We start from the raw sequence: 24264 nt of genomic DNA on the forward strand, positions 1-24264 counted from the left end.
ATTTAAGCATTTGGTCTGGCTTTTACAAACACAGCCTCAAGAATCCCAGAGGGGTTTAAGTGCTTTTCATTGAATAATTAAAGAAAAAAGTGACAGGTGGATGACAGGGAGAAGTCCTCCCGTGAGCAGCCAAAGGGGCTGTGCAGGCCTGTGCTGGGACCCTGACAGCCCCCACCACCTCACTCAAACATCCAGAACTCCACCTCAGGTTTCAACATTCAATTTTATTAACAAAGTGCAAACAGTTTCAAACTAAATCGTACAGCACGGCCACGGCGGCACATTCACACGGACACAGGGCACGGGCAGCAGGACAGGCACGACACCGGGTACTCACAGGGCCTCATGCTTTGTCACTAACCAGGGGGCAGCTCCCAGAGGGGCTTCACAAGTAGTTGAGCAGCTCAAAATGTAACAAACAGTGGCAAAGAGTTTGGCAATGGGGGCGACTGGTCCATGTCACCGACTGGGGAAACACCTCGTGTGGTGCCTGTTCCACCCCAGCTCTGGAGCCACCGCCAGGCCCCGGGGGTTAAAATGAGGACAGTCCCACGCTTGTGGTTATTCCAGCAGGACACACCTCCCAGGACAGGGCTCAGCACCTTCCCAACAGTTCCTCAGAGCACGTGAGGCTGGCAGAGCCAGCAGGAATGCAACCTGTAGTGCAAGGCCTTCCAAGGTCGTTGTGCCCCAGGGACAGGTTTAAGACAATGGCAGAAGAACCACAGAATGGAGAGCACACACAGCCATCGACAGCAGCCTCGGGCTCAGCTCCAGGGAATGCACACCCCTCTCCCCAGGGATGCAGTGGTGGGTCTTCAGGCCCCAAGCCCACACTCTACCTGCTCCAGACAAAGAGATTCCACTGAAAACCCTCCTGCTGGGGCAGCTTTAAGGATTCAAGCAAACACAGTCTTAGGAGTCAAAACTTCATGTCAGCTGCTTCAACCCAATCAGTTTTGTGCTGATTACAGAAGCATTCAGAACTCAGCCTGCCCTCCCTCATTCCCAGACTCCTCATTCCCCGGTGGAGCTCAGGGGGGCAGGGCAGCCATGGCCTCCCCCTGGTGCTGCCAAACACAGGGATCAGACTGTACCAACACCCACAGCAGGAGGAGTGTTGGCTCTGTGGCTGCAGCTCCTGGAGCAGCACAGGGAAGGTGCAGCCCCAGGGCTGGCCAAGGAGAACCGTCCCCGTTACCTGGTGGTGTCGTCTCCAGGGACAAAGCCGAGATCGTCAGAACTCACTTGGTCGCCATCCGGTAACACCGAGGAGTGTTCTGGGGGTGACACACCAACAGAGCCCAGTCACCTTCACCAGAGGGGCACCAGAACACCAGTGGGTGCTCCCTCCCCTCCCCTGACTCAGCCCAAACTTCACCCGGGGCAGCTGCGGCCTCTCAGCTTTGATCCATTGATTGGAAGTTAAAGCTTTTACACCAAAAGTGAGACAAGTTCCTGAAACTCCACTGAACTGCTCCAAGCTCATTCCTGCCAATTAAGATGCAAATCCATGTCTAAGGCAGTGGTTACCTCCCTGGAATTAGCCTACTTACAGTGCCAGTGCTGGCACACAGGGAGTTCCAATTCGGAACTGGCACTGTGGGTTTTCCAACCCTTCCCCAGGAGACTCACCTGAACTGACTTCTCAAGGCTAGGAAGAGTTTCCCTTTCCTGTTTTGATCTGTTTTAACTGGTATCCCAAGAGAGGAGTTCCAAATCTTACTGGCACTTGCTTGAGCTTTAACACCTCCATCTCCCCCCCCGGGATCTGTATCCCACAGCCGTGTGGGAGTGTTTGGGAAGGGGGGCTTGGAATATCCACCCTACCTTCGGTGGAGGGCTGGACAGAGAAGGCCTGGTTGAACACCTCTGAGGGCGAGGTGGCCTCCTCCTGCTCCTCGTTCTCCGTGTCACATTCGATGTCACTGTCGCTGCTCATTCCCGGCAGGAGATGCAGGACGTGCTTCTGGCACACCCCGGCTGCAAGAGACACCAGAGACACCCCAGGCAAAGAGGATGGTGAGATCCACGCAGCTCAGTTATCAGACCTTTTCACATGGAGGAGCTCCCAATATCACATCCCCAGGGCTGGCAGGAGGACGTGGAGAGCAGCTCCATGTGCTTCCCAGAGCACGGAGGGATCCGACAGAGCAGCAGTACCAGACCACGGCTGGACTTTGCTGGGCAGCCCCACTCCAGAGGAGCAGTTCCCACGTGCCACCAGCTGAGCCCAAGCCCAGGAGTGCACATCTCCCTCCCCTCCAGCTGCAATTCAAAAAATTAAAGTTGCTTTCTGAACACGACCCGTGGGGCAGATGGACCTGCCAGAGCCCTCGAGCAGCACTGCGTTTGACTCACACCCAACAAACAAACGACCCCTCGAAGCAGAACCACAGCTCTTGGTGCCATCAAGGTGGTGGCTTTGGCTGTGCCAGACCTTGGGTGTGCACTGGGCACTTCTGGGGGAGACACTTTTTACTTCTTAAGAGCCAACACTCATTGCTAAGGAAAAGCCAAGTGAGGGGCCAACTCCACTGCAGCTTTTCCTCTGAAAGGAGAACAGAATTGTAATATTTGCTTCCTGGGGTTTTTAACAATGAAGTATTTGAGGGTTTGAAGCACTCTCCTATTGGGCTCTGCCCCAGGAGCGGAGCTGCATCACCATCACGCTGCAGTGACTAAGAGCAGAAATTCAGTTTTGTCACTGAGAGACCTTCTGCAAATGCCAACTCCCACACGATCCCGCACAAACTGCAGCTCGAGATGGATGCTGGCACCTTAATATAGGCTTTGAGCTACAATCCAGTCATTGAAATTCAAATCAGTGCAGGGGTGGAAGGCAGGAGAGTTTTAGCAAGATAAGAAAAACTCTTCTATGTGGACTTTCAAAAAAGAAAGGAAAAAAAAAGGCAATATTATTTTTTTCCAGCGTGGAAAGGATGCAGGAAGGGAGGGGGAAAAGTTTCCTCCAAGTCTCTAAGGAAACTGGCTTATGTACCACAACACCCAGCAGGAATGAAGTGCTGGAGAGGTTGGAGTGAGGACGTGGAGGAAGTGACCAGGGGGGTTTGTCCCTGAAGGCAGGAGACCTAAAAGCCAAGGTCACTGACCACTGTTTTAATTAGAAAAGAAATCCTTTTCAAGGCCACTGGACTGGACACCAAAGTAAAGACCTGGAGACAAAAGAAGAGGTACAAAAAGCAGCTGGTTGTCCAGGGAGGGAGGTGGCACCACATCTGCTGCTCCGTGACATCCCCGTTCCTCCACACACAGCAAGGACACACAGCCCCTCTCCTCGTTCACATTTATTCCACAGCTGCCAAACGTTACAGCAAAGTTCAACAGCCATGAAAGCAGGTTTTGGGGCTTGTTGGCTTTGGGGGGTTTTCCTCCTTTTCTTTCCCCCTCGAGGTCCCAGTGCAGAGGCGGCTCAGCAGAGCCCCAAGTGCTGCCACGCTGCACCCGCCCCCCCCGGCACCCCCGTTACCTTCCTCTGGCCCTGCAGAGGTGCCTTCCGAGGCCACTCCCTGCAGCTCCCCGGGCTCAGAGCTGTTCTCCAGACCTCCTGCCTGTGCCCCTTCTGTCCGACAGCCCTTGGAGTTTGAGCTTGAGAAAGAATTCAGGAGAAACGCAAAACCCCGCGTTAGAAATTCGGCTTGGATTCAGTCACAGAAACAAATCCTTTTAGTGCCACATCCAGTTTTACTCATTGCTTAAATCTCCTGCATACCCACTTAAACTCCCAGCTTGGATTGATTTAGAAATATTTAAAATCTGAAAAAAATTACTCCTCAGACTTTTCCAGGTTTTTTTCCAAAAAAGGTGACTTTAGCTACTTAGAAAGAAATAACCTGAGCACTCCATTGCCCTTTGCTTAGTTGCCCAACAGGGAATTATCATGAAACAGCTGAAAAATAAAGGCACAGTGAAAAACATCATCTCAAAACAAGGAAATCAAAAGTGATTAAATCTCAGTCAGAGGATATTTTGCATGGAACAGTGGGAAAACAGACTGGGATGCCTTTCAAATCCAAGTGTCAGGCTCCAGCCACAGCTGATCAAAATAAAAGAAAAAAAAACTAAAAAGAAAGAAAAGGAAAAAAGAAAAGACAACTTGTAACCTAGTTATAAACCCAAAAATTAATGTCCAGAGGGAACAGCAGCAAGCAAGTAAACTTCAAAGTAATCTCCCTTTCATGCTACAAGCACCTGGTTTTAGTAGATTGTGGAGTTTTTTGTGGATCAAGGGAAGGTGGGGGAGGAGATAACAAGAGGAAAGAAGAATAAAACCTTTACCCCAGAGCACCAACTTTTCTGGTCTTCTCCACAGCAGCCAAGCCAGCCAGGGCAGAAACTCCCCCGTCGGAATCCGAGCCCTCACAAGGCCTGTCCTCCTTCGGCAGCGCCTCGGCCGCGCCGGCCAGGGCCCGGTGCCGACTGCCCAGCTTGGAGCTGCCCAGGCCACCTGAGCAGAGAGAGCACAGCTGTGACCCTCCATTCCCCCTCTGAGCACCTGAGAGGGGCAAAACAGCCGTTCCTCTGTCAGGTGTTCCCTCATTTCCACTCGAAGTGAAGCCCTGGCTTCACCAAACTCAGGAGCGGCACCATCGTACAACTCCTACAGCCCCCGATCCAGGGGATTTCTCGAGTTCCCTTCAAGTCAAACCACAATTTAAACCTGGGTCAGTACTTTTTGATCCAGGATTTTCCCTGAAATATCTTCACTGAGACCAAAAGTAACACCTAACACATCTATTTATGCCCACTGTGAGGCTCTGCTTCCCAGATCGGCTCCCAAAAGGTACAGGAACATTCACTACATTTGGGAAAGGATCCAGTCAAGTTTCAGGGAAACTCCAGATGCCAAATAAAAGACTTGTGGAAAAGCTTTTGTACAACAGATGCCAAGCTGTGCCCTGTCACACAAGGACCAATGGCCTGGGTTACCTTCAGGAGTCTGAGTGTCTCCCTTCACACGCAGATTCACATCCCCACAGTCCATGGCTCTCCTCAGGGACAGACTTCCCGCTGCTCCAGAGCGAAGGGGCTTTGCTGAGCCGCTTTTCTTACTGGCAGCTGCAAAAATAGTTTTAAGATGTGACAAGTGTTCAGTCAAACCACTGTCCTTGTGCTTGGGTGAAGCTCCACATTATTCTCATTGCTCATTAACTCCCAATCCTGCACAAAACTCCTTCCACACCCTTCCTGTCCAAGACCTGGGCTAGAGGGAAGCTTGGCTGACTATGGATGTGGCCAAGAGTATGCAAGTCATGCTCACTGGCTTTACACTAAGGCATCCTTCACAAAGCTCCATCCACATTCCTTCAGTCAGCACGAGAGTGTAGAGACACCCAAACCCAAACCCTGGCTTACTTGGATTTTAGAAAGATTTCAAGTTAGTAAATACAGCAAGTCTGTATTTGTGCCCTGGCAAGCACCAGGCAACAGCCTCAAGTTCACAGCTGGGCCAGACACAGAGCAGTCCCCAGGGAGTGACCCTCAGCCTGGATCAGTTTGACCCTGGGTTAAGCCTCAGAATGTTCTCACTGCATCAGGTGTGTCACTGGCTGTGGAGTAAAGTTTGGGTGAACTCAGTTTCAGTGACCTTTACTTCCTCAAAGGCAGAGCAGGGTTACATTTCTGGTGCTTACAGCTGAACCTGAGAATGAGGAACTACACAAGGCCTATTTCCAGATGCTGAGATGTACAAACCACCTGCAAGGGTGACATTTAAATCCCCCCTTTTCCACACACTTACAATTCCTTATGTAACAACTGGTGACTGAAGACTTTGTCAGCAGTTCCATCCCTATTTCCTGCAGTTTGCTGCAGCTGTCGGTCCCACAGGCAGCCAGAGCCCCCTGCTCGATGGAGAAGAAGCTGGGCTGTCCCTCACCAGAGCCAGCATTGCTGCTCCTCACTTCAGACAGCTGGTTCTTCACATCTGACATTTTGCTTCTGACTTCAGCCATCTGGGTTTTCAGCCTCTTCAGCATCTTCAGGTCGGGCGGCACTCGCCACATGGCCTGGTGCCGCCGCTGGTCCCGGTCCTTCAGGGAATAGGATGAGGCTTCACCAAGGGAAAAGTCAGAGACCACAGCAGGTGAGTAAAACCATTCTCCAATAAACACAGACATCAATTTTTAACAGCTCATTTGCCCTGCTATAAAAATGAGGGACACAGGTACCCTTCTGTCCTGGTGTGGCACCACACTGAGGCTGCGAGCACCGCACAGCTACTGGGACAGCAAGGGTTTGTTCCCTGTGATGGAATAAGGCCCCAGAACCTGCCCTCTGGAAGGAACCAGGCTCCCAGTACTGCTGCAGGAATTCTGGTGACACCTGAGTTCACCAACCAGGCTGCCAGTTGATGCCAACTTTGTTACATGTTTTTAGAAAAATTGTTGACTGTCTGTATAAAATTCTTGTACCACCAACATATGTGAGCACAGAGAACTCAAAGAAATCAGAAGCTAGGGAAGGAATTCCCTTAGGTACCTCCCAGCAGAAGATCAGGTCAAGCAGCTAATACCTGAGTAAGTCTCTGTGCTGCTCAGCTGGAATTAGATCAACCTGGATGTTTGTGTGAAGTGTTGTAAATTCTGTGAGTGTTTCACGGCAAATTCAGCTGTTCCAAACCCTGAAGTCAAGTGGCTCTTAGAAACCTTCACCCCAGGAGGTGAAGTCTGGCAAACTCCAAATGCAACAGCAGCCTTCTCTTCTCTGACCAGCCTGAATAAGCTCTGGGCACACTCAAACCTCAAGGGAACCTCCACACAGTGGGTGATTTTGGCTGTGTAACCAGCAGCTAAAGACAACCAGGAGGCCATTCAGCACAACAGGAGAGCTTCACCCTGCTCCAGTGGCACAGCACAAAGTGCAAAGCCCTCCCCTGAACTCCTTTTGTCCAGGGCTTTTTCCAGGCAAACGAGAGCTGAGACTCACAGTTCATGTGCTGCTCCCCTCTTTTCATCCTTGTCGAAGTGACTTCCATTTTTGGAAATACGGGTTACAGCCACTGAAAATTCATGACTGTTTATGTAACCACATTTAAAAAGCTAATGACAAAGGAACAAAACAAGGGAACAAAGAGTTTGAGTCAGCTTTTACATTGAGTGACACCAGTGGCACTGTGGCAGCAAACCCAAGCATTATTTGTAGCAAAGGGACCATTATTTCTCTGCTGTTCTGGGGAGTCACCAAAGGTTGTTTCAGAACAACCTGAGATGAGATGCTGTGGTGGTGGGGCAGCAGCTCCAAGTGTTAAACATGATAAATGCATTATTGAGGTTTGATTTAGTTTTAATTCTTCACTATCAAAACCAGGGGAAGGAGCAGCCTCCAGGACCAGCCCTGGGTGCAGATTCCCAGCTCTCCTGCCTCTGCTGCACGGGGAGTTCGTTGCTGTTTTCGGTTGAAGGGTCCTAAATGAACCACAAATACCCTTCAAAGTCTTCAATTATTCAAATGCCATCACTATTTTTGGCTCCTGACATTTTGATCCATTCCCCTTCCACAAGCACTCACACGTGCTCTTCCAGCCTCACAACTGCACACATTTTTCTGCTCCTAATTGCCTTTCTCATGCAGAAGTAAATCCCAGGATTTATTTTGTTAGTTTACTCTGTTCTCCAAGTACTCCCAGCCACTCTGGGTACCAAATACGTGCAGGGAGAGGTGGACCTGCTGCCTCAGCAGAGAGCTGCTGTGTGTTGTGTTGGCTTTCAGAGCTAACCCCTTCCAGAAAAGGCCCTTCCAGCCACCTCCCACTGCGCTCTGAGACATTCCCAGGCTGGAATTAAATCATCTGATGCGTGATGTAGTTACCTCTGTTCTGCAGAAGAGAGGCAGGAGGACGTGGCTGAAGGCCCCAGAGGTTTTCCATACCATTCCTGTCTTTCAGATCCAGCAAGTGGATTAAAATTAAGGGATCTATATCCAGCAAACTGCTGCTGGCTGTGGAGCCCAGGGCACTGGCTCCCCGCCGGGAAGGTCTCCCACTGGCACCGGTGTAGCTGTGGCTTGTACCTAAAGAAGAGAAACAGAAGGAATGGGAATGTGTGGGACACAGGGATGCATTATTCCCCGGGCAAAATAAAGAGACAGAGTTATCCAAGCAGATTAAGAATGAACACATTCCATGAAACTTAACAAGACATCGGTGTTTCATGGATTTATGGGTTCTGAAAGCAATCAGATATGCTTCTAATTAAAGTTTAAGATAAAAAGCACAGGGAGGGGAGAAGTGCTTCACTTCCTACCTTTTATGTAAGTCTCTTAATAAATAGATTTGTTAACTCATCAATACAAAGAGCATTTATTTTGAAGACATGCCACACTTTCTAGGTGTGGTGTGGGTGTCCCCAGTCAAATCAAGGAGGGACATTCCCACTACACAGTGGCCAAGGCTCTCAAAGGATGCAAAGTCTTCAGAGAAAGTAGTTTGATCTGTGAGACTAAATTTGTACAGTTTAGAACAACTCCCTTCCAACACAGCCAGGCTGGAAAACAGGTAAATGCAAGAAGCTCAGGTGAAGAGATCATGTCAGCTTTTACAAATGCTGTTAAAAATTATGTTCCAAAACCTCCTAAATTTCTACAGTTCCTACAGCCACTGTGCTACTACTCTAAAGGCTCTCCCTGCAGGAGACACACGGGTCCTTCAACTTCCAAGCTCACAAGAAATTTTCAAGGAGTTATTAAACAGTTAAGAAATTCTGTCTCTCAAGCCCTGGCAGATTTGCACCAGCAGCACAAACAGCACTTCCAGAGAATGGCACATTTGGTAGCTTTGCCATAAATAAATATACTATCATTCCATACAGATATATTTTCCTCAGAATCTTATTAACCTACGACTGTCATCATCCCTAGGCTTCAAGAAATCCTGGAATACTTTCATATTGCATTTAAATTGCAATTCTGCTTCACTTGTGAGGGTTCCTTACTTCATTCCCTCCACACTCTTTAGGTTTTGCAGGGCACTAAAACCCAAGTGAATGTGTCACACACTCAGAGGTCGCAGAGATACCAGTAAAAATTGCTTCTCAGTTTACTTTTGATGGGAACACAAGGAATTTCAGAGAGGCACAGAGCTGCCCTCCAAACTTATACATCATTTTTAAACCAGCAGAAGACTTTTCCCCCCCCCTTTTTTTATTGAACTGACGAAGTGTTTCTGCTACACTGCAATAATCAGCACAAACCACATGATGCAGCATTTCCAAAAATAGAAATGCCTGCAGAACACGCAGCTTGGCTTTGCTTCCAAGAAGAAGAGGGGAAGGAATCCAGCAGTGTTTTGCAGAGGTGGGAATTCTGAAGTCTTTTTTTTCATACCTGATGCTCCAGGAGTAGCAGCAGCTGCTGCGTCCTCCACGAGATCTCCCTCTTCCAGCTCCATGGTACTGGTGTATTCCACGTCATTTTCTCCAGACCTTGGAGGATGAGCAGGCAGGAAAAAGGAAAATACAACTATTAGCTTTTCTCAGCTCTTGCTAAACGTTGTGGCACAAACCTCAAAACCAACCCAAAGTGCTGTAAATAGTATTTTCTGCATTCCAAGCTACACAAGCTGAACAATGACAGTGTGGAAACGAAATGACTGACTCAACCGAGAGGCCAAAAGTGCCACTCGTACCTAAGACTGCAAAACCTGTCCTGCAAACTTCTATATTTGCACATGTTGTAACACATTCTCATGCTTTAATGAAGATTCCAGGATTTGACATTGGCTCAGCCAAGGGTTTTGAATTCCCCATTTTAAGCACCTGTCCTTATTATCACTCTCCTGCTGCTACAACACTTCCCAACACCAAACCTCTCTTTTCTTACAGTGCTGAAACATTTCTCAGGAGTGTTTTGGGAAAGAACCTTCACAGATCATCACTTGTCAAAGACAAATGCAACACTAAAATAAATAAAGAGATCAGGAAGACAGTAACTAGCTGACCAAAAATTCAATGTTTAGTGTTAACTCTGAGCTGTTTCCAGTGTGGGAAGCACCCCTCACCTTGCACTGGAATCCCACACACCCCACAGCTGTGATACAGCAAATGAATCCATTTCCACTGGAATTAGGATGATTGCCCTGGGACATAAAGTGATGACCTGAAAGGCATTTGAAGTTACTCACATAGTTTCTTCATCTATATCATTCTCTTCAGTGTTACTGGTTGCTGTTGAACTCGCTGAAGAGCTGCTGCCATCCAGGTGGTTCACCTCATCTTCCCCAGCAAGGTCTATATCCAGGTCACCATCTGAGAGCTCGTGCTGCAGGGAAAACAGCGAGGTTTTGGATAAAGGAACATGTTGGTTGCACCTTGGTGCATCCCCCAAAAGCTGTGAACAGAAACTCTCTCTCCCCAGGGTCATCCTGTCACACAGAAGGGTCTCAAAGCACAGTAAAGGCTGTAACAGAAAAGCTGGATTTTTCAGCTGGAACTTGGAAAGTTTTTTGTGGAGGGATCCATTAGCTCTGTTCTGGAACAACTCTCACTGACAGCTCTCAAGTGTGTCATCTCCTATTTCCACACCAAGGATAATAAATCTAATTTACAATTCAGGAGTTCCCCTGTGTTTCTATTGCTGTCCTATCGCAGAAAGCTACAAACAGAAAGGCAGAAAAATTCCTACATTCAAGTCTTCCTGCTGGGTCTTCTCCTCCTCCTCTTCCTTGCTCTCCCGTGCTAATCCCGGAGCAGAGAAGTTCTCCAGCAGAGCTTCAATGCTTTGGCCAGGTTTCTTTGACCTTGTTTCTGACCCATCATCGTTCTGGGGACTGAGATGAGTGTCTGGAGGTGAAACCCCTCGTGACTTCTGGGTCCGGGACAGTTCGATTGCAAGCCTCTGAAATGTCACAAGGAGGCACAAAAATAAACAGAGAAAACAATAATGGAGCATCACCACCAAATCCATAAGTTTGGTGATTTGCATTGATTCTACTTTAATAACACCAATATCAAACTCCCAATAGACACAACTGACAATCGTGAATATTGTAACCTAAACCAGGTAATTAATTACCTGTCAGTTAAAGGTGATTTTACATTCTCACACATTTCACTTACTTCTTTAAGGTTATTTATCTGTTGGATATAACTTGTCTGAGCTGCCTCCAGCTGAGCAATGTACCAGTGCTGATCTCTGCACTTCTGGAAGAAGGTTGGGGAGCGCACTTGGAACCTTCAAAGGAACGTTGGAAAAGGTTTTTATGAGGGTTTTTGTTAGGTCTGTGTTTTGGTGTCCCCTCCTTCCTCCAAAAAGCCCTGGAGAAGAACATCTTAAAACCTAAAATCTAGTGATGAAATAAACTTAACAGAAAACTTAACAGACATCAGGTGCTTCTGTGCTCAGTGTCCTGAACCCCCTGACTGGCAGCAGGGAGAGTTCTGTAGGAGAGGAAGTTCCTCACAAACCAACACTAACAAAATTCACAAACTACAGACAATATCTGAAGCAGATGGATGCAGCTCCTACATTTTCTCCTAATAGAGCAGTTCCCAGTGACTGCATTAGTTCTCTTAACTTACAGACTCTCTTTATTCCCAGAGCTCTCCTATGCTCACTACAGCTGTTTCTAAAGAGTGGAGAAAGCACCCTTTTCCTTCAATTCCATGAGCTACAGACCTCTAACCCTTATTAAAGGTTAGAGGGTGAAGGTTCTTTCCTTGACTTATTAAAGTCAGGAGCAGCTACTCCTCAAAGTAAGAGACACTTCAAATTTCCACAACTCCCTCTGGCAACTTCCTTCTCTGAAGCCGCTGACAGTGAAATCCATTTATGCCAAGACACATTTTAAATTCCGCTCCCAAATTCTCTCCTGTTTCAGCAGCAGAGGTGACACTGAGCCCCCCAGAGCTGCCCCCTCACCTGAGGATCACGGTGTCATTCTGCCTGTTCAGGTAGCCCTCGTTGGCCAGCAGGTCCAGGCGGAAGAACCTGTTGTAGCCCCAACATTCTCCGACTTCAAAGTCGGAGGCGAACTCGCGGATGATGTTCTTGGTGGGGTCGTTGGTGGACTGGTGAACCATCTCCACACGGTACTCGTACCTGCACAGGGGTCAGGGCCAAAGGAAGGAGTCAGGGCTGCTGAACGGGTCAGGTTTAGCACTTGCACGTCCCAAGAGGCTTCTCTGCCCAGCTGAACGGTCTTAAAATGTCACTGAACACTGAAACAGTGCAAGGGGGAAGAAAGGAGCAAAAGGGAGCAGAGTGAACTCTGGGACTGAGCTCTGAGACAGATACTCCTATCAGTTGTTTTGCCAACTTGCTTTCTATCTTGAGAAACAACTTTAAGTTATCTTTGGGAGCAACAGAAGTCCCACCATTCTTTCCAAGAGGGCTCTGCATCAATCCCTGGCAACACCACAGACCTTGAGGCCATTCTCAGCAAACACCAAGAGAAAAAATACCCAATGTCTGTTCTTACTACAGGTTTACTTACTTGGATGTCTCTGGCAATCCAGCAGACAGCTCCAAGAACACAGACAGGTAGTAGCCCCTTACTACTCCATTTCCATCCTTCAAATAAAATTGAGAAATTAATTAAAATCAGAAAAAAAAAAAAAAGACATCTTGGTATAGAAGGTTTAGAAAAGTTTAGAAAACAGCTTCAAACAACACTGAATTTGCAGAAGGAATCTACTCTGGATGTTACACTTGTGATTTTTAGTCTTCAGTGACCTCCTACTCTAACATGAATCAAGGAATTTGCAACTGGAAGCATATCCACAGTAGTATTGGTATCTCAGATACAGATCTCAAGGCAAAACTTTTATTATTCTATTAACACTTTAGGGTTTTGATTTAGTGAAAGTCTGAATAGACAAACACTTGTCAATGTATCAGAAAAACATTATTTCAGGTCAAGCATTAGTTCTGAAATATTTTACACACAGCCACATTTCACAGCTACTTAATTTTTGAGAAAAAGAGCCATTTCTCCAGGAAAAAAAAACCCATGCAACATGAAAAAGTTAGATCAGTTAACTGAGAAACAATATTAGAGTCACCAGAAATCAAGAAGAAGTACAGCAAAACCTCCATCACACTCACCTGGACTGAGGACGAAGAATGGCTCAACTTCAATCCTCCAGGTTGAAGGAACATTTCAACTTACCATTGAAAAAATAGATTTTAATGCCTTCTGACAGCACAACTCATGCAGCCAATCCTGAATTCACTGATAACCTACACACCTTTCTGTCTCTGCACTGCAAGAACCAGTTCTGGGCACATGTGGGTGTAAAGAATGGAGCCAGTTCTCTGAGGATGCCCCAGAAATCACTGACAGGCACAACTGGTGCTCCACCACCAAACATCTATTTCTGCAGACCAGGACTGTAAAAACATCCCACCCTGTGGGTTAACATTCCAACATGGACAAAGCTACTGCTTCAGAAATTGGAATATTCAGCCCACTGAAAGGACTTTAGTTCATTACACACATTTTTAAATGCCCAGCTTGAGAACTGGATGCACAGTGAACAACTAACACCCTGTCCTCCTCCCACCTTCCCCAATAAGTGATGTTCATGAACAAAGAGTAAGCTTTTCTACACCTCATTTCTGCAAGAGACATCTGCAAATAAACACTGAGACATAAAGGGCAGAAATAGCTATTAAAATTTCTCTGCCATATTGGTAAGCCCCATTTTTAATTGCTTTGGAATCAACCAGGTTAACTGTAGGGACAATGTTCCTGCTGGAGAGCTGGAGGCAGAGAATTCTCCACAGTTGGTGATCAGCTCTACAACCTTCTGATGTTCTTCTCCTACAGCTTTTTATGGACAACATAAGTGATGACTCCTGACAGGAGAAGCCTGGGAATGCTGGTGAAGTGTCTGGGATGGGGTGACAACTCCAGTAGAAGACAGAACTCACCGGATAAACCTTCAGCCTCCAGCAGAGCCCTGACACCTGCAGGGGTGGGCTGTACACGGGGTCCGCTCGCTGGCGCAACGTGCTGGGGGGGAAGGAGGAAACACCTGATTTTGGGACAAAGCAGAACCTTCCCCGGGACCTTGAGCTGCACAAACAACTCCACTGTTCCATTCCACAACCATCCTTCTTGCTGCAGGAGCATGGAGCAGCATGTGAGCTAAGTGTCCATCCAAATCTATGTACTCCTCCCATTTTTGTTTAAAAAAGAAAAATAAGTAATTTTCTTTTATCATGAGAAATCTTTCTAGCAAGCAGTTTAGCTGGGGTTGATTGTTCACCTGGCAAACAAGAGATTTTTTAATGGAATTCCAAGATCCAACAATTTTCTGTAGAGACTATTCTGTGTTTTAAATTACACTACTCATGGAGGGAAGACATGGAAGAAGGTTCCCAATGTTCACACTAATTTAAGATAAATTCTTACCTGAAGTTTTCCAAGACAAACGTAGTTGAGTCATAGGCTGGAACCAATTCACTGCGGGGGAAGGAATAAATATATGAGAGTGGAATAACAGGACATTAAAAACCCCAACTTTTGGAATCTGCAAAAGCATTTTAGATAATTTGGGTCAGCAGAGCCACTGGGTTATTGTGGTATCATTCCATTTAAAAGCCTTCTCTCCAGTACCTCTCCATGTGATAGCACACAACAATAAAACTAATATTTATAGCAACCAGAAGTATTTAAGAGGATTTGCCCTTTTACCTGTGCTGGCTAATAATCTCCTAATGTGGTGAATTTTTAATGTAAGGCTCCTTGGCAGCTCTAGAAAAGATGAAACTGTTGGTGGTTGAAAGCACAACATTTAAAGTTTGTTTCAGACCACCTTGGTGCCATTAAAAAACGAACATTCAGAGTTAAATCATGACAAGGCCAAACTGATTTCTCTAATTATTGAGACTTCTTTTACTTTCAATTTTTTGAGGTATTTTTCAGGCAGCCTAAACTGCACAGGCTCCCACAGAACCCAGCAGCAGCAGTTCTCTCCTCACGAAGAACTGTGCTAGGAAGTGATTTTGGCTGGATATTCTGAATTAAGGTGACCTGCAGAGGCATCTCATGAGAGCCTTGCAATTATACACTGAGTGACCCAATAATAAGAGAGAAAAAAAAAAGGACAAATCAGTAAACTAAGTGTAAAAGAGAAAAAAAAGAGCTGGAACCCACTGTCCTGAGTGCCCAGCAGGGACTGCAGACAAAATAAGCCCTGCTGGAACTGAAAAGCCTACTTGCAGCACAGGTTACCAGGAGGAGTAAGTTGAGCAGACACTCTGCTGTAAGAGACTTTTAAACATGATTTTAACAAGCAAAACAAACCTTTATGAGAGGGTTGCCAAGCTCAGACTACAAACAGCACAGAGATGCAACACTGACCTTGTGAAGTCTGGGGGGACAGGAGTGGTGACAAAGGAGGCCATGGGCTTCCTATGGACCTGCTGGAACATCATCAGGATCTCTGAGCTCTTGGATATCAGCTCACTCTTACTGCAGGATCGTAACTACAGGGGAAAAAGAAGGAAAAAATCCTTAGGTCAGTAGAAAACAAAGGTTTTGACTGTTTTTGCTTTTAAACAAATAAATTGCACTTGTGTCACAGCTTCAGAAAGTTTACCCACAACACGGTGTGAAATGGAGCTTGGAGGTTTTGGTTGTTTTGTTTCTGAAATTCTACAGTGACAGTTACAACAACCATGTCCTTCACTTCAGTTAAACCAGTTTATATATAACTTTATAGTTTTATAGGATATTGCTATTAATCCCTGTACCAGTTTATCAAGCAACAGAACACCTTTGATTACTCCTAGAAGACAAATGTGTTTTTAAGAAGAGATTGTGCAAACTGAGGCCACTTAAATGAAAAGGTATCCTTGAGAAACACCCATCAATTAATAGTTTCAAAATAAAAAAGTAAATAAGAAGGGCCAGCTGAGAAGGGAGCTGTGTAACACAACATTCCATCTCTTCTCATAATCACCTGATGTTCTACTTCTTGAAGCAGAGTTTCCAGAAGTTCAGTTTCTTGAGTAAGTGATGTCTTTTGACCTGTTTAAAGAAAAGACATGTTTGAAGAAAAACAACACATACTCATTGGATTTTAAGAAACTGCACTTCTCTTTTTTTTTTTTTTCCACTTGGACCTGCCCCAGAACACACTTAAAGGATTTCTAAATATACCAAGGTTGATTGAGAAAGCATTTGAAAAGCAAGTCTAGGGTTTTAATTAGAGCTGTAGTGAAGAACTCACTTGAGGTTAAGGTAATAATGAAACATTCTGTGTCCCAGAAAAGGCAGGTTTGTTGTTTTGGGGGTGCTTTTTGGACAAAAAAAAGCAGGTTTGACTGCACTTCTGATTTATTTTTTTTTACATTAAAAGGATTATATATTACAAAGATGGACTCCTTGACCAACATAAATAATGGTGAAGGAACCACTTTAGTTGAAAGGTACTAAAAACATCTTCCAAACAGATGGGAATGTTCTCTAAGTTATTACAGAGGTTATGTCTATAACCAGGTTATCTCTAACAACTTAGAACTGTATCACAGTAACTACTTAATTAACCAAAGGCTTTGCTGGAGGTGGAAGTTTCCTGCCAGCAGTTAACACACTTAATTCCATAAAGTGTGTAAGGACTCACATTCCCCGGGAAAGAAAGTTTCCCCATGGATTTACACATTGTTAACATATTTCTCCTACCCCTAAAAAAGGCCCCAAATCCCTACCCATTAAAGTTATAAGCTTATTCTTGAGCTGAGTGTCCAGCCTGGCAATCATCATCTCCACGGCGTTGCGGATCTCCCGCACGCGCTCGTCCTTGGCGCTGCGCACGGCCTCCACATTCCTCTCCTGGAGCAGGGAAAACAGCCATGAAAACATTCACTCACACACTGACTCTGCTCTCTCAGATCCCAGAAATCCCTGAGTCTCCCTCCAGCCCTATGGAGAAGACAAGTAAATAAGTCTCAGTCCTGCTGAAGTCTGGATGTTTGGAATAAAACAACAGGAACGTGGTTTTGAGTAAACTGCATTCCAGGATGTTCCTGGTACAGCCATGATTTCACTGGATCCATCAGCGTGCCCTCTGCTGGGTGCCCAAAGGTTAACAGGGAAGCTGAGCAACATTTTCTCATTACACAGGGATTTGTCATGTGGGGATTCTTTATATCAAAATTTGAAAGTGCAACCAGCGGCTTCTCTGCTGGAATTTGAGCAGCACAGAAAAGTTCTTTGTCATAACAAGAATAGTGGGATAAAAAGAGCTCCTTCTCCCTGGCAAGTGAAGGCCACAAACTCTCAATATTTTACAAACACAAGTGGTGATACAACAGTAACATCTGAGCTGGAGCAGAGCTCACCTACCACAACAACAACCTGAACAGCACAGGCAAAAAATCATACAGAAACTTGTTAAAAACCCCTGACTTTATTTGCACAAAGACCACACACTATACATATAACTGCATTCAGCAGAATATAAAAGATAATCCTTCCTGGGATATAAGAAACTGCACTGAATTTGTGGAATTCCCACTGAAACTTCAAAGCTGAACGTGCTGATATTTGGATGTCTGACACGTTTACCCTACAGGGAAAAGTACACAAACAAATCTCCAACTGGTGAGCTGCTCTACAGCCCATCCTGGAGGCTCAGATATGCTTCCAGTTTATTATTTTGAAGAAAGGAAAATGAGCTCTGTTAGAATAAAGCGTTTTTCTACCTGTTTAGCATGGCAGACTGCACTTCTGGAAGTGTAAGAACTGTGCAACTCCAGCTTTTAACCAGCACACCCCAAAAAAAAAAATTCCCTGTTACAACCACAAAACATTCTCAGTTCTGGTTTTGACCTTACCACACTGTGTAAGAAGAGTATAACTAATAAGTAAAAACATTTCTCTATGGGATAATCTCACAACTTCCATGGAACAGCTTTTCAGAGGTACTGAAAACCCCAAGGGAGTACCACAGGCAAACTTCCTTACCACTTCTTGCACCAAACTGATCAACTCCATGAGTCTCCTCCTGAGCTTTGCCACTTCCTCGTTCACTTTGGTGACGTGCTGCTCATAGATTTCTGCCAGTGGCTTAAAAGTGTGTCCTCCGTGCTGTGCAAAGAGAGAAAAAGGGGGAGGAGGAGGAGGAGGTGGTGAATAATAAAGCATCTCTTTTTCACTTTATTCCACTCCTATTAAATTCCTGAAAGAGAGGGGAAGAAAGCCTCTGAGTGTATCACTCATCCTGGAAAAGTTCCAGAGCAGATTGTATGTAGGAAGTCTGTCTTTCACTTCCCTTCTTAAGAAGTCATGAATTTGGCTTTCATTCCATCAAAGCTTCCTGTCAAGAGTTATTTGGAGTCTCAACAGTCCTCCAAAAATAAACTGCTTCATTCACTGTGCAACCCTCTAACAAATCAAATAGCGACTGAAGTTTTATTTTTATTATTAAAACATCCTTCCCAAACAAAGGCAGCTCTGTTAACCACTTGTATTCCAAACAGGAACAGCTGCTTCTCCTTGAAATGTGCAACTGAGCGGATAAACACTGTGATGAAAAACACTGTGATGAAAAAAAAGCTGTGCTGCAGCTTTGAAGACAGTCAGGATTACAGGCCAGGACAATTAAATCTGTATTTTCTGAGCAAGACTTCTTCCTTTGCCCATAAAACTCTCATGGCCACACAGAATTTGTGTAAGGTAATTGTGAGCTCCTTTTGGCAAAAATTCCATTTCCTTCTCTAATTATGAACAGGAAGTATCAGGTTTCACAGCCAATGTTATTAAATTATAAGTACACGTGCAACTGCAGTATTTTCACGGCAATCCAACAGCCACAACAACAGTTTCACAGCAGTTGTAGTTTTTCAAAGCTGCTGCCAAACACAAAGCTTGCAGCCTCTCAGTGTGTGTACATGAGCAAGTCTCCTCTCACCATTCCTCCCCAAAGTGCACACTGGTGGCAGATGCACTTCTTGCAGGTCCAGCAGAAAACACTGAGCTTCTCGTGATGATTTTCACACCTTAAACAACAACAGCAAAAAAAATACACTTTTCATCAACAGAAAATAGCTGTGAATTTTCTACAAACTCAATTTAACTTTTTCACTTGTTTTGCCACACAATACTGAGAGTAAAGCACAAAACATATTTGCAAGAAGAACACTTGTATTCAGTAAAAACCCCTTGTAAAATAAATGTGGCTTTTAGTATTCTCTCAGGAAGCACTTCACAGAAAGTACATTACTAAAACTGGATTTCTACCCAGCAGATAAAGGATATCAGCATGGAATCAAGCTCAGAATTTTAGAAGTTCACGCTACACATTATTAAAAACCTAATCATACACTACCTAAAGTAACCACAGAAATGGCTCACAAGCTTTTAGGACAAGCTGAGCTCTGTCATTTCTCAAAATTTCAGGAACCCTAGGAAACCAGTATCTCAGAAAATACAGGAAGCTCCAAAGACAAGGAAGGAGAATGAACACCAGTAGCATGACAGAGCAATATCAGTGCTTTTGGGGGGGACTTTCTGTATTTTCTTTGCTCTCCAACTGGGTTTATCAATTACATTTTCAGGACTAGAAGACAGCTCAGAACAGCTTCCCTGCTGTTACGTGCTGAGATACCAAATCAGCAGGCACAGTCTTACTGGGACTTACTGCCAAATGAACAAGCCACTGAGATAAGACTTATTTCAGATATCTGGTCACTGAGAAGGGTTGAGAGCCTTTAGAAGTATTCCTGCCCTTCATGTTTCCCACATCTTTCATTTTAAATGTGCTGAGTAGAACCAGAAATAGCAACTTTCTAGGCAAAGACACCGAAGCGTGAAATGACAGCACAACTCAGCTTTTCAGCAAGTGAAAGTTATCAGCTTGTTCCCTGATAACTAAAATCCCACTCCTGTAAGGCAAACCACGGAACACTTTATGCAGAGAATGCTCCATTTACTTGTCCTTTTCGTTCTCTTCATGCTTGTTGAGGTTGCAGAGCTGGAGTGTGTCGAGCTGCTGGGTGACCTCCTCTGCCCAGCGACAGTTGACGAGCTCCCGGAGCTGCAGCGGGGCCCTGCAAGAAGCACAGCAGAGCAGGAGCAACAGTGTGGCTCCAGGAGATAAAGGAAAAGCACTGAAGGGAATTCTGAAGTGCTACACTACCAGAAGAGTCACAGGCAAAGAAAAAAAAAAAAAAAAAAAAAAAAGCAGAAGCTGTATTAGTTATTTCATGAAAAAAAAAAAAAGAAATTTTTAAGTCGATTTGCCCGTCTGGGGGCTGGGGAGAGGTGGGAACCACAATGAACCACCCCACAGGGTCACACAGAGCAGCTGCCTGATATCATACAAATTACAGTACTAAAAAAGGACACAGTCTGAACAGTGAAGCTTCTGGTCTCTGACTCTTATAAGAAAAATATAAAGAGTTCTAAGAGGAATTCCATCTAGTTACTCTTACCACACAAACTACATGCACTGAAAACAGCAGTGTTACATGGGAAGAACAAAGATCTTAGCCTGTCACAGAACTAGAATGTATTTTACAGTAAGTGTTATACCTGGGCCAATTTTTATAGTACCAGCAGCCAGGTCTCCAAAAAAAAAAAAAAAAAAGTAATCAAGCTTATAAATGTAATGCAACCTGCACTGAAAAAAAAAATAAAAAATAAAATCAGTCCTAACAGGATAGTACAGCCAATTCCTGATAATTTGTTTCTGATATTAAAAATACCTTACCTGCAATGAGGGCACTGAGCTCTTTGTTCAGTCAGCCAACGCTGTGATGGAAAGAGGAAAAACCTTTTTAAAGGGACTGTAAGAAAAGAATTGCAGGCAAGTGCATTCTATCATTAATTAGGAGTTACTTATTTTTATTATGGTCTTCCTCTATTTTTTCCTTTTTATTAGCAGATTTAACTGTTTAACCACTTAGTCACAGAAGAAGCTGCTATTTGTACCTTAGTAACAAGCAAGCACTTTTCTTAGATGTCAAAGGTGCTTCAGTCAAAATTACATGGAGAATTCTGAGGTACCAAATACTGCATGAGAAACCACCCACTTGGCAGATTCCTGGAGCCTCAGACTAAAGAGCATGTTTCAATAGAGGAAACCAAAAGGTACAAGAAGCCTATTTTTCAGTCTAATTAGTCTTCAAGGTAACTTATTCCTTCCTATTTATAGGCCAATTAAATACCTGCAGTTCAACGATCAAATCCACAAGGACCTGTGAATGTTTCTCTTCCAGAAAGCTCCAGAGACAAACAGCTGAGCAAAGAACTTCACCTGCCCACTACAACTCACAAGTGTAAGAGCTCAGCAGTTGATGGGCTTATATTTGTCAGCTCACTACTACATTTAAAGATTCTCATGAATAATCTCTCACCACCCAGCAACAATATGTCATCCAACACTCTTAATATGCAGCACGAATCCTTCACCTACAGTTCTTGTCAGAGCTTTCAAAGCAAAGGATGAATGTCTGTTCCAGTTTCTGGAAATACTACTTGGAGGGCTGGAAACCTCAGCTGAACCTTCTCCTGCTACACCAACACGTAACTGCAGCTGGTTTGGAACTGAGGTGTTATACATTGGTAACCATCACCTTAAATGAACTGAGATTCTGGTGGTGCCCCAGACTCCTCTGAGAAAGATTTAGCCCCTTCTGATCACATCACGCTGGTCTGATGAACGTTATAAATCATCTCCAGGATACAAGAGGTGATGTTATGACCTTCCCAGATGCAAAGTCAGCACCTGACTCCTGTCCCAACTTTTGCCTTCCACACAGGCACCACAGACTCTCAGGAGATGCTAAAGAAGGAATCATTGTGTGTCTCTTCCTTAACAGCACTTATTCCAGATGGTCCCTATAATTAGCACCACGGAAGGCAATGCACAGCCCGCCTAGTTTTTCTTCAGGGTGTTATAAAAGTGTTTGAAAGGGAAACTGAGGAGCACAGAGGAGGAAAAAGGAATCCTTGGAACTCCAGGAAAAGGAACAAGAACGTTCTCACAAGATCAGCCGGTTTTCAGCTCATACATTTGCAAAAATAAGCTGTGAGAAGCGAACTCACCCGGATGCAGCTGAAGCAGCACAGCTTGGAGCAGTGGGGGCACAGGCGAGCATCCCGCAGCTTCTCCATACAAATAAAACATCGGAACACCTCGGCAATGCTCTGCAAAGGGGGGATTATCACCATTGTTAAACCACAGGCTTTCAAACACATCAGAGTTGCCTTTGTTTTCCAGGCAGAGCGGCAGGCTTTGCTTCAGTTCCACCCCAAACAGCACATCCCCGAGCGAGGCACCACCTCGACACCAGGGCTCTCCTCCTCTGCACCATTTCATACCCTCCTTCTTCAAGGAATAGTTTCTGTGTTTGCCTCATCTTTTTTTTTTGGAGCAGGCCTTCCTGGGGCCAGGATATCATTCCTGCTTGAGCTCACCAGGGATTGAACAGTTGCCAGAAGAAGCTGTGCTGCACCTGCAGGCACTGCACCCACCGGTGTCACTGGACAGGCACCAAACTAATTCAAAACCATGGTAAGTGCATGTATGTGACACACAGAATGCTAATGAGAGGGACTGAATTGAATGGCACATTTTTTTTTACTTTTATAAGATTTACATTCTTTTATGGTCTACCATTAGCTCTCTCCCACCCTATTTAACCAATCTTGGGTGATAAAAATGTAACCCAATCTCTTTTTGCTACACCCATTTGAAGAGAGAACCTTTCTGTTCTACAGTACAACCACCTCAACTCTCTCCATTCCCCAAACGAGACAGGTATTCTGAGAGCAATGTTTGCTTTACATATTGACAGATTTTTAACTGATAAAGAAATTCTACATTCTGCATTACACAGGAGTCATGGTTTTAACTATAGAACTTTCAAAGGTTCTTCAGGAGGGTTAAATTTTTCCCCACAATATTGAAATTACGAATCAGCACAAAAGCAAGATGCACATTCAATTTACAGATATCACAATAGGTCGTATACATTGCCTGCTTTAACAGGGGCAAACCATTGGAATGCAACACACAGCAGGTTGTCACAGATGGTCTTTCAAACCCTCTCCCGGTCTGGCTGCTCTCAGCCCACAGCAGGTGTGCGAGCTGCCGGGTTACAGAGAGCCCTGCCCGGTGCCAAGGCGGGCTGTGTGTGCGCCAGGTCTCCATCCTTCCATCCGTCCCTCCATCCACCTCCGGAACTGGCACCCGCGCTGCTCCCGCAGCTCATTTCCTCCCACATCCCCACCTGCTGCCTCCCTGCGCACCCGAGCCGCTGCCGAGCGGCCTTTTTTATCCCCCCCCTCGCACCGCGACAGAGCCCCCGCCGAGGGGTGAAGCGGGCAGGGCGGGAGGAGCCCCTGAGGGCAGTCCCTGAGGGCAGTCCCTGAGGGCAGTCCCTGAGGGCAGTCCCTGAGGGGATCCCTGAGGGGACCCCTGAGGGGACGCGCGCGCCGCCCGCTCGCCGCTCACCTCCACGCTCTGCTCGTCCATGGCTGCGGCCCCGCCGGCGGCGGGCGCGGGGACGGCTGTCCCCGGCCCTCTCTCTCCGTGCCCGGGGTAAGGAGCGGAGGCTCCGCGGGGTCTGAGGAGCGGGCGGGCGGAGGCAGCGCCCCGACCCCAGCCCCGCGCCCCGGCCCGGCCGTGACCGCGGCAGCGCGGCCGCTCCGCCCCGCGCCCGCAGTGCGCATGCGCGGGGCCGCCCGCGGGGGGGCGGGGCCGCGCTGAGGGGAGAGCGGGAGGCGCGGCCGCCCCTGAGGGAACCGGCGGCTCTTCGGTGTCCAAAGTAAGAGTTTGACGCGTGTTTTTTTTCGGCTTTACTCAGCTCACGAGCAGGGATGGGTTCCCACAGCCCGCACGGCTCTAGAAAGCGGAGCCGCTGTCGCCCGTGCTGTAGCTGTTTGCCCGCTGACGGGTATCTCCAATTATTGTAGCCAATAATATTTAATAAATTAAATATTTAACACTGCTGGCGAAAGTGACGGGATCGAGCCCTCTATAGAAAACTGATGAATATGATTAAATGCCTAACTATCAAATCAGTTTGTCAAACTGGTTAATCACGTGTAGGTAAAAGGGCAGCAGACATCAAAAAAGCAACTTATCCCTCTTCTTTCCTTCCCTTTTTTCTTCAATATCCAGGCTATTCCTCTTCCCATCAAACCCTAAACCAGCTCATCAGTGAGTTCAGAAATCAGCCTTCCCCTCCCCAGGAGCACTAATTTAAATTCCTCTCCTTTGACAGACATAATTTTTCCCAAAAACCCCACCGGAACTTGGTAAAACTTGGGATATCTTATCCCCTTAATTAGGT

The 24264-nt window shown here is 45.9% G+C and overlaps 1 protein-coding gene across 2 annotated transcripts; it reads right to left on the reverse strand.

The window, feature by feature from the left end:
* Positions 1-204: 204 nt before the first annotated feature.
* TRIM37 (tripartite motif containing 37) lies at positions 205-23608 on the reverse strand. 2 transcript variants are annotated; one of them, XM_027744918.2, is made up of 25 exons: positions 23424-23608; positions 22013-22114; positions 20676-20716; positions 19897-20013; positions 18876-18963; positions 17930-18052; positions 16672-16795; positions 15924-15991; positions 15323-15447; positions 14372-14422; positions 13888-13969; positions 12449-12525; positions 11875-12054; positions 11073-11187; positions 10639-10851; positions 10139-10275; positions 9343-9440; positions 7831-8031; positions 5900-6073; positions 4951-5079; positions 4300-4468; positions 3491-3609; positions 1831-1983; positions 1202-1280; positions 205-842 (listed from the first exon to the last, which is right to left on the reverse strand). In XM_027744918.2, exons 1-25 carry the CDS (start codon positions 23442-23444, stop codon positions 839-841), a joined length of 2790 nt encoding a protein of 929 aa, XP_027600719.2. In that variant the 5' UTR covers positions 23445-23608; the 3' UTR covers positions 205-838. The 2 variants fall into 2 exon arrangements, with proteins under 2 accessions (XP_027600719.2, XP_027600712.2); XM_027744911.2 differs by having other exon boundaries at positions 5762-6073; positions 23424-23607.
* Between the last annotated feature and the right edge of the window lie 656 nt (positions 23609-24264).

The sequence above is a fragment of the Pipra filicauda genome, unplaced genomic scaffold (assembly GCF_003945595.2).
Source record: "Pipra filicauda isolate LSUMZ 115617 unplaced genomic scaffold, ASM394559v2 scaffold211_size2331000_pilon, whole genome shotgun sequence".
Taxonomy (NCBI): domain Eukaryota; kingdom Metazoa; phylum Chordata; class Aves; order Passeriformes; family Pipridae; genus Pipra; species Pipra filicauda.

Excerpts from the sequence above, each read along its gene's own strand:
- TRIM37 (XM_027744911.2), bottom strand. The coding sequence starts at position 23,444 with ATGGACGAGCAGAGCGTGGAG. Across the intron at positions 16,796-17,929 it reads TCAGTTTGGTGCAAGAAGTG|GAGAGGAATGTGGAGGCCGT; the intron begins GTAAGGAAGTTT and ends TCCCTGCTCCAG. Across the intron at positions 14,423-15,322 it reads GTCCCCCCAGACTTCACAAG|TGAATTGGTTCCAGCCTATG; the intron begins GTCAGTGTTGCA and ends CTTCCCCCGCAG.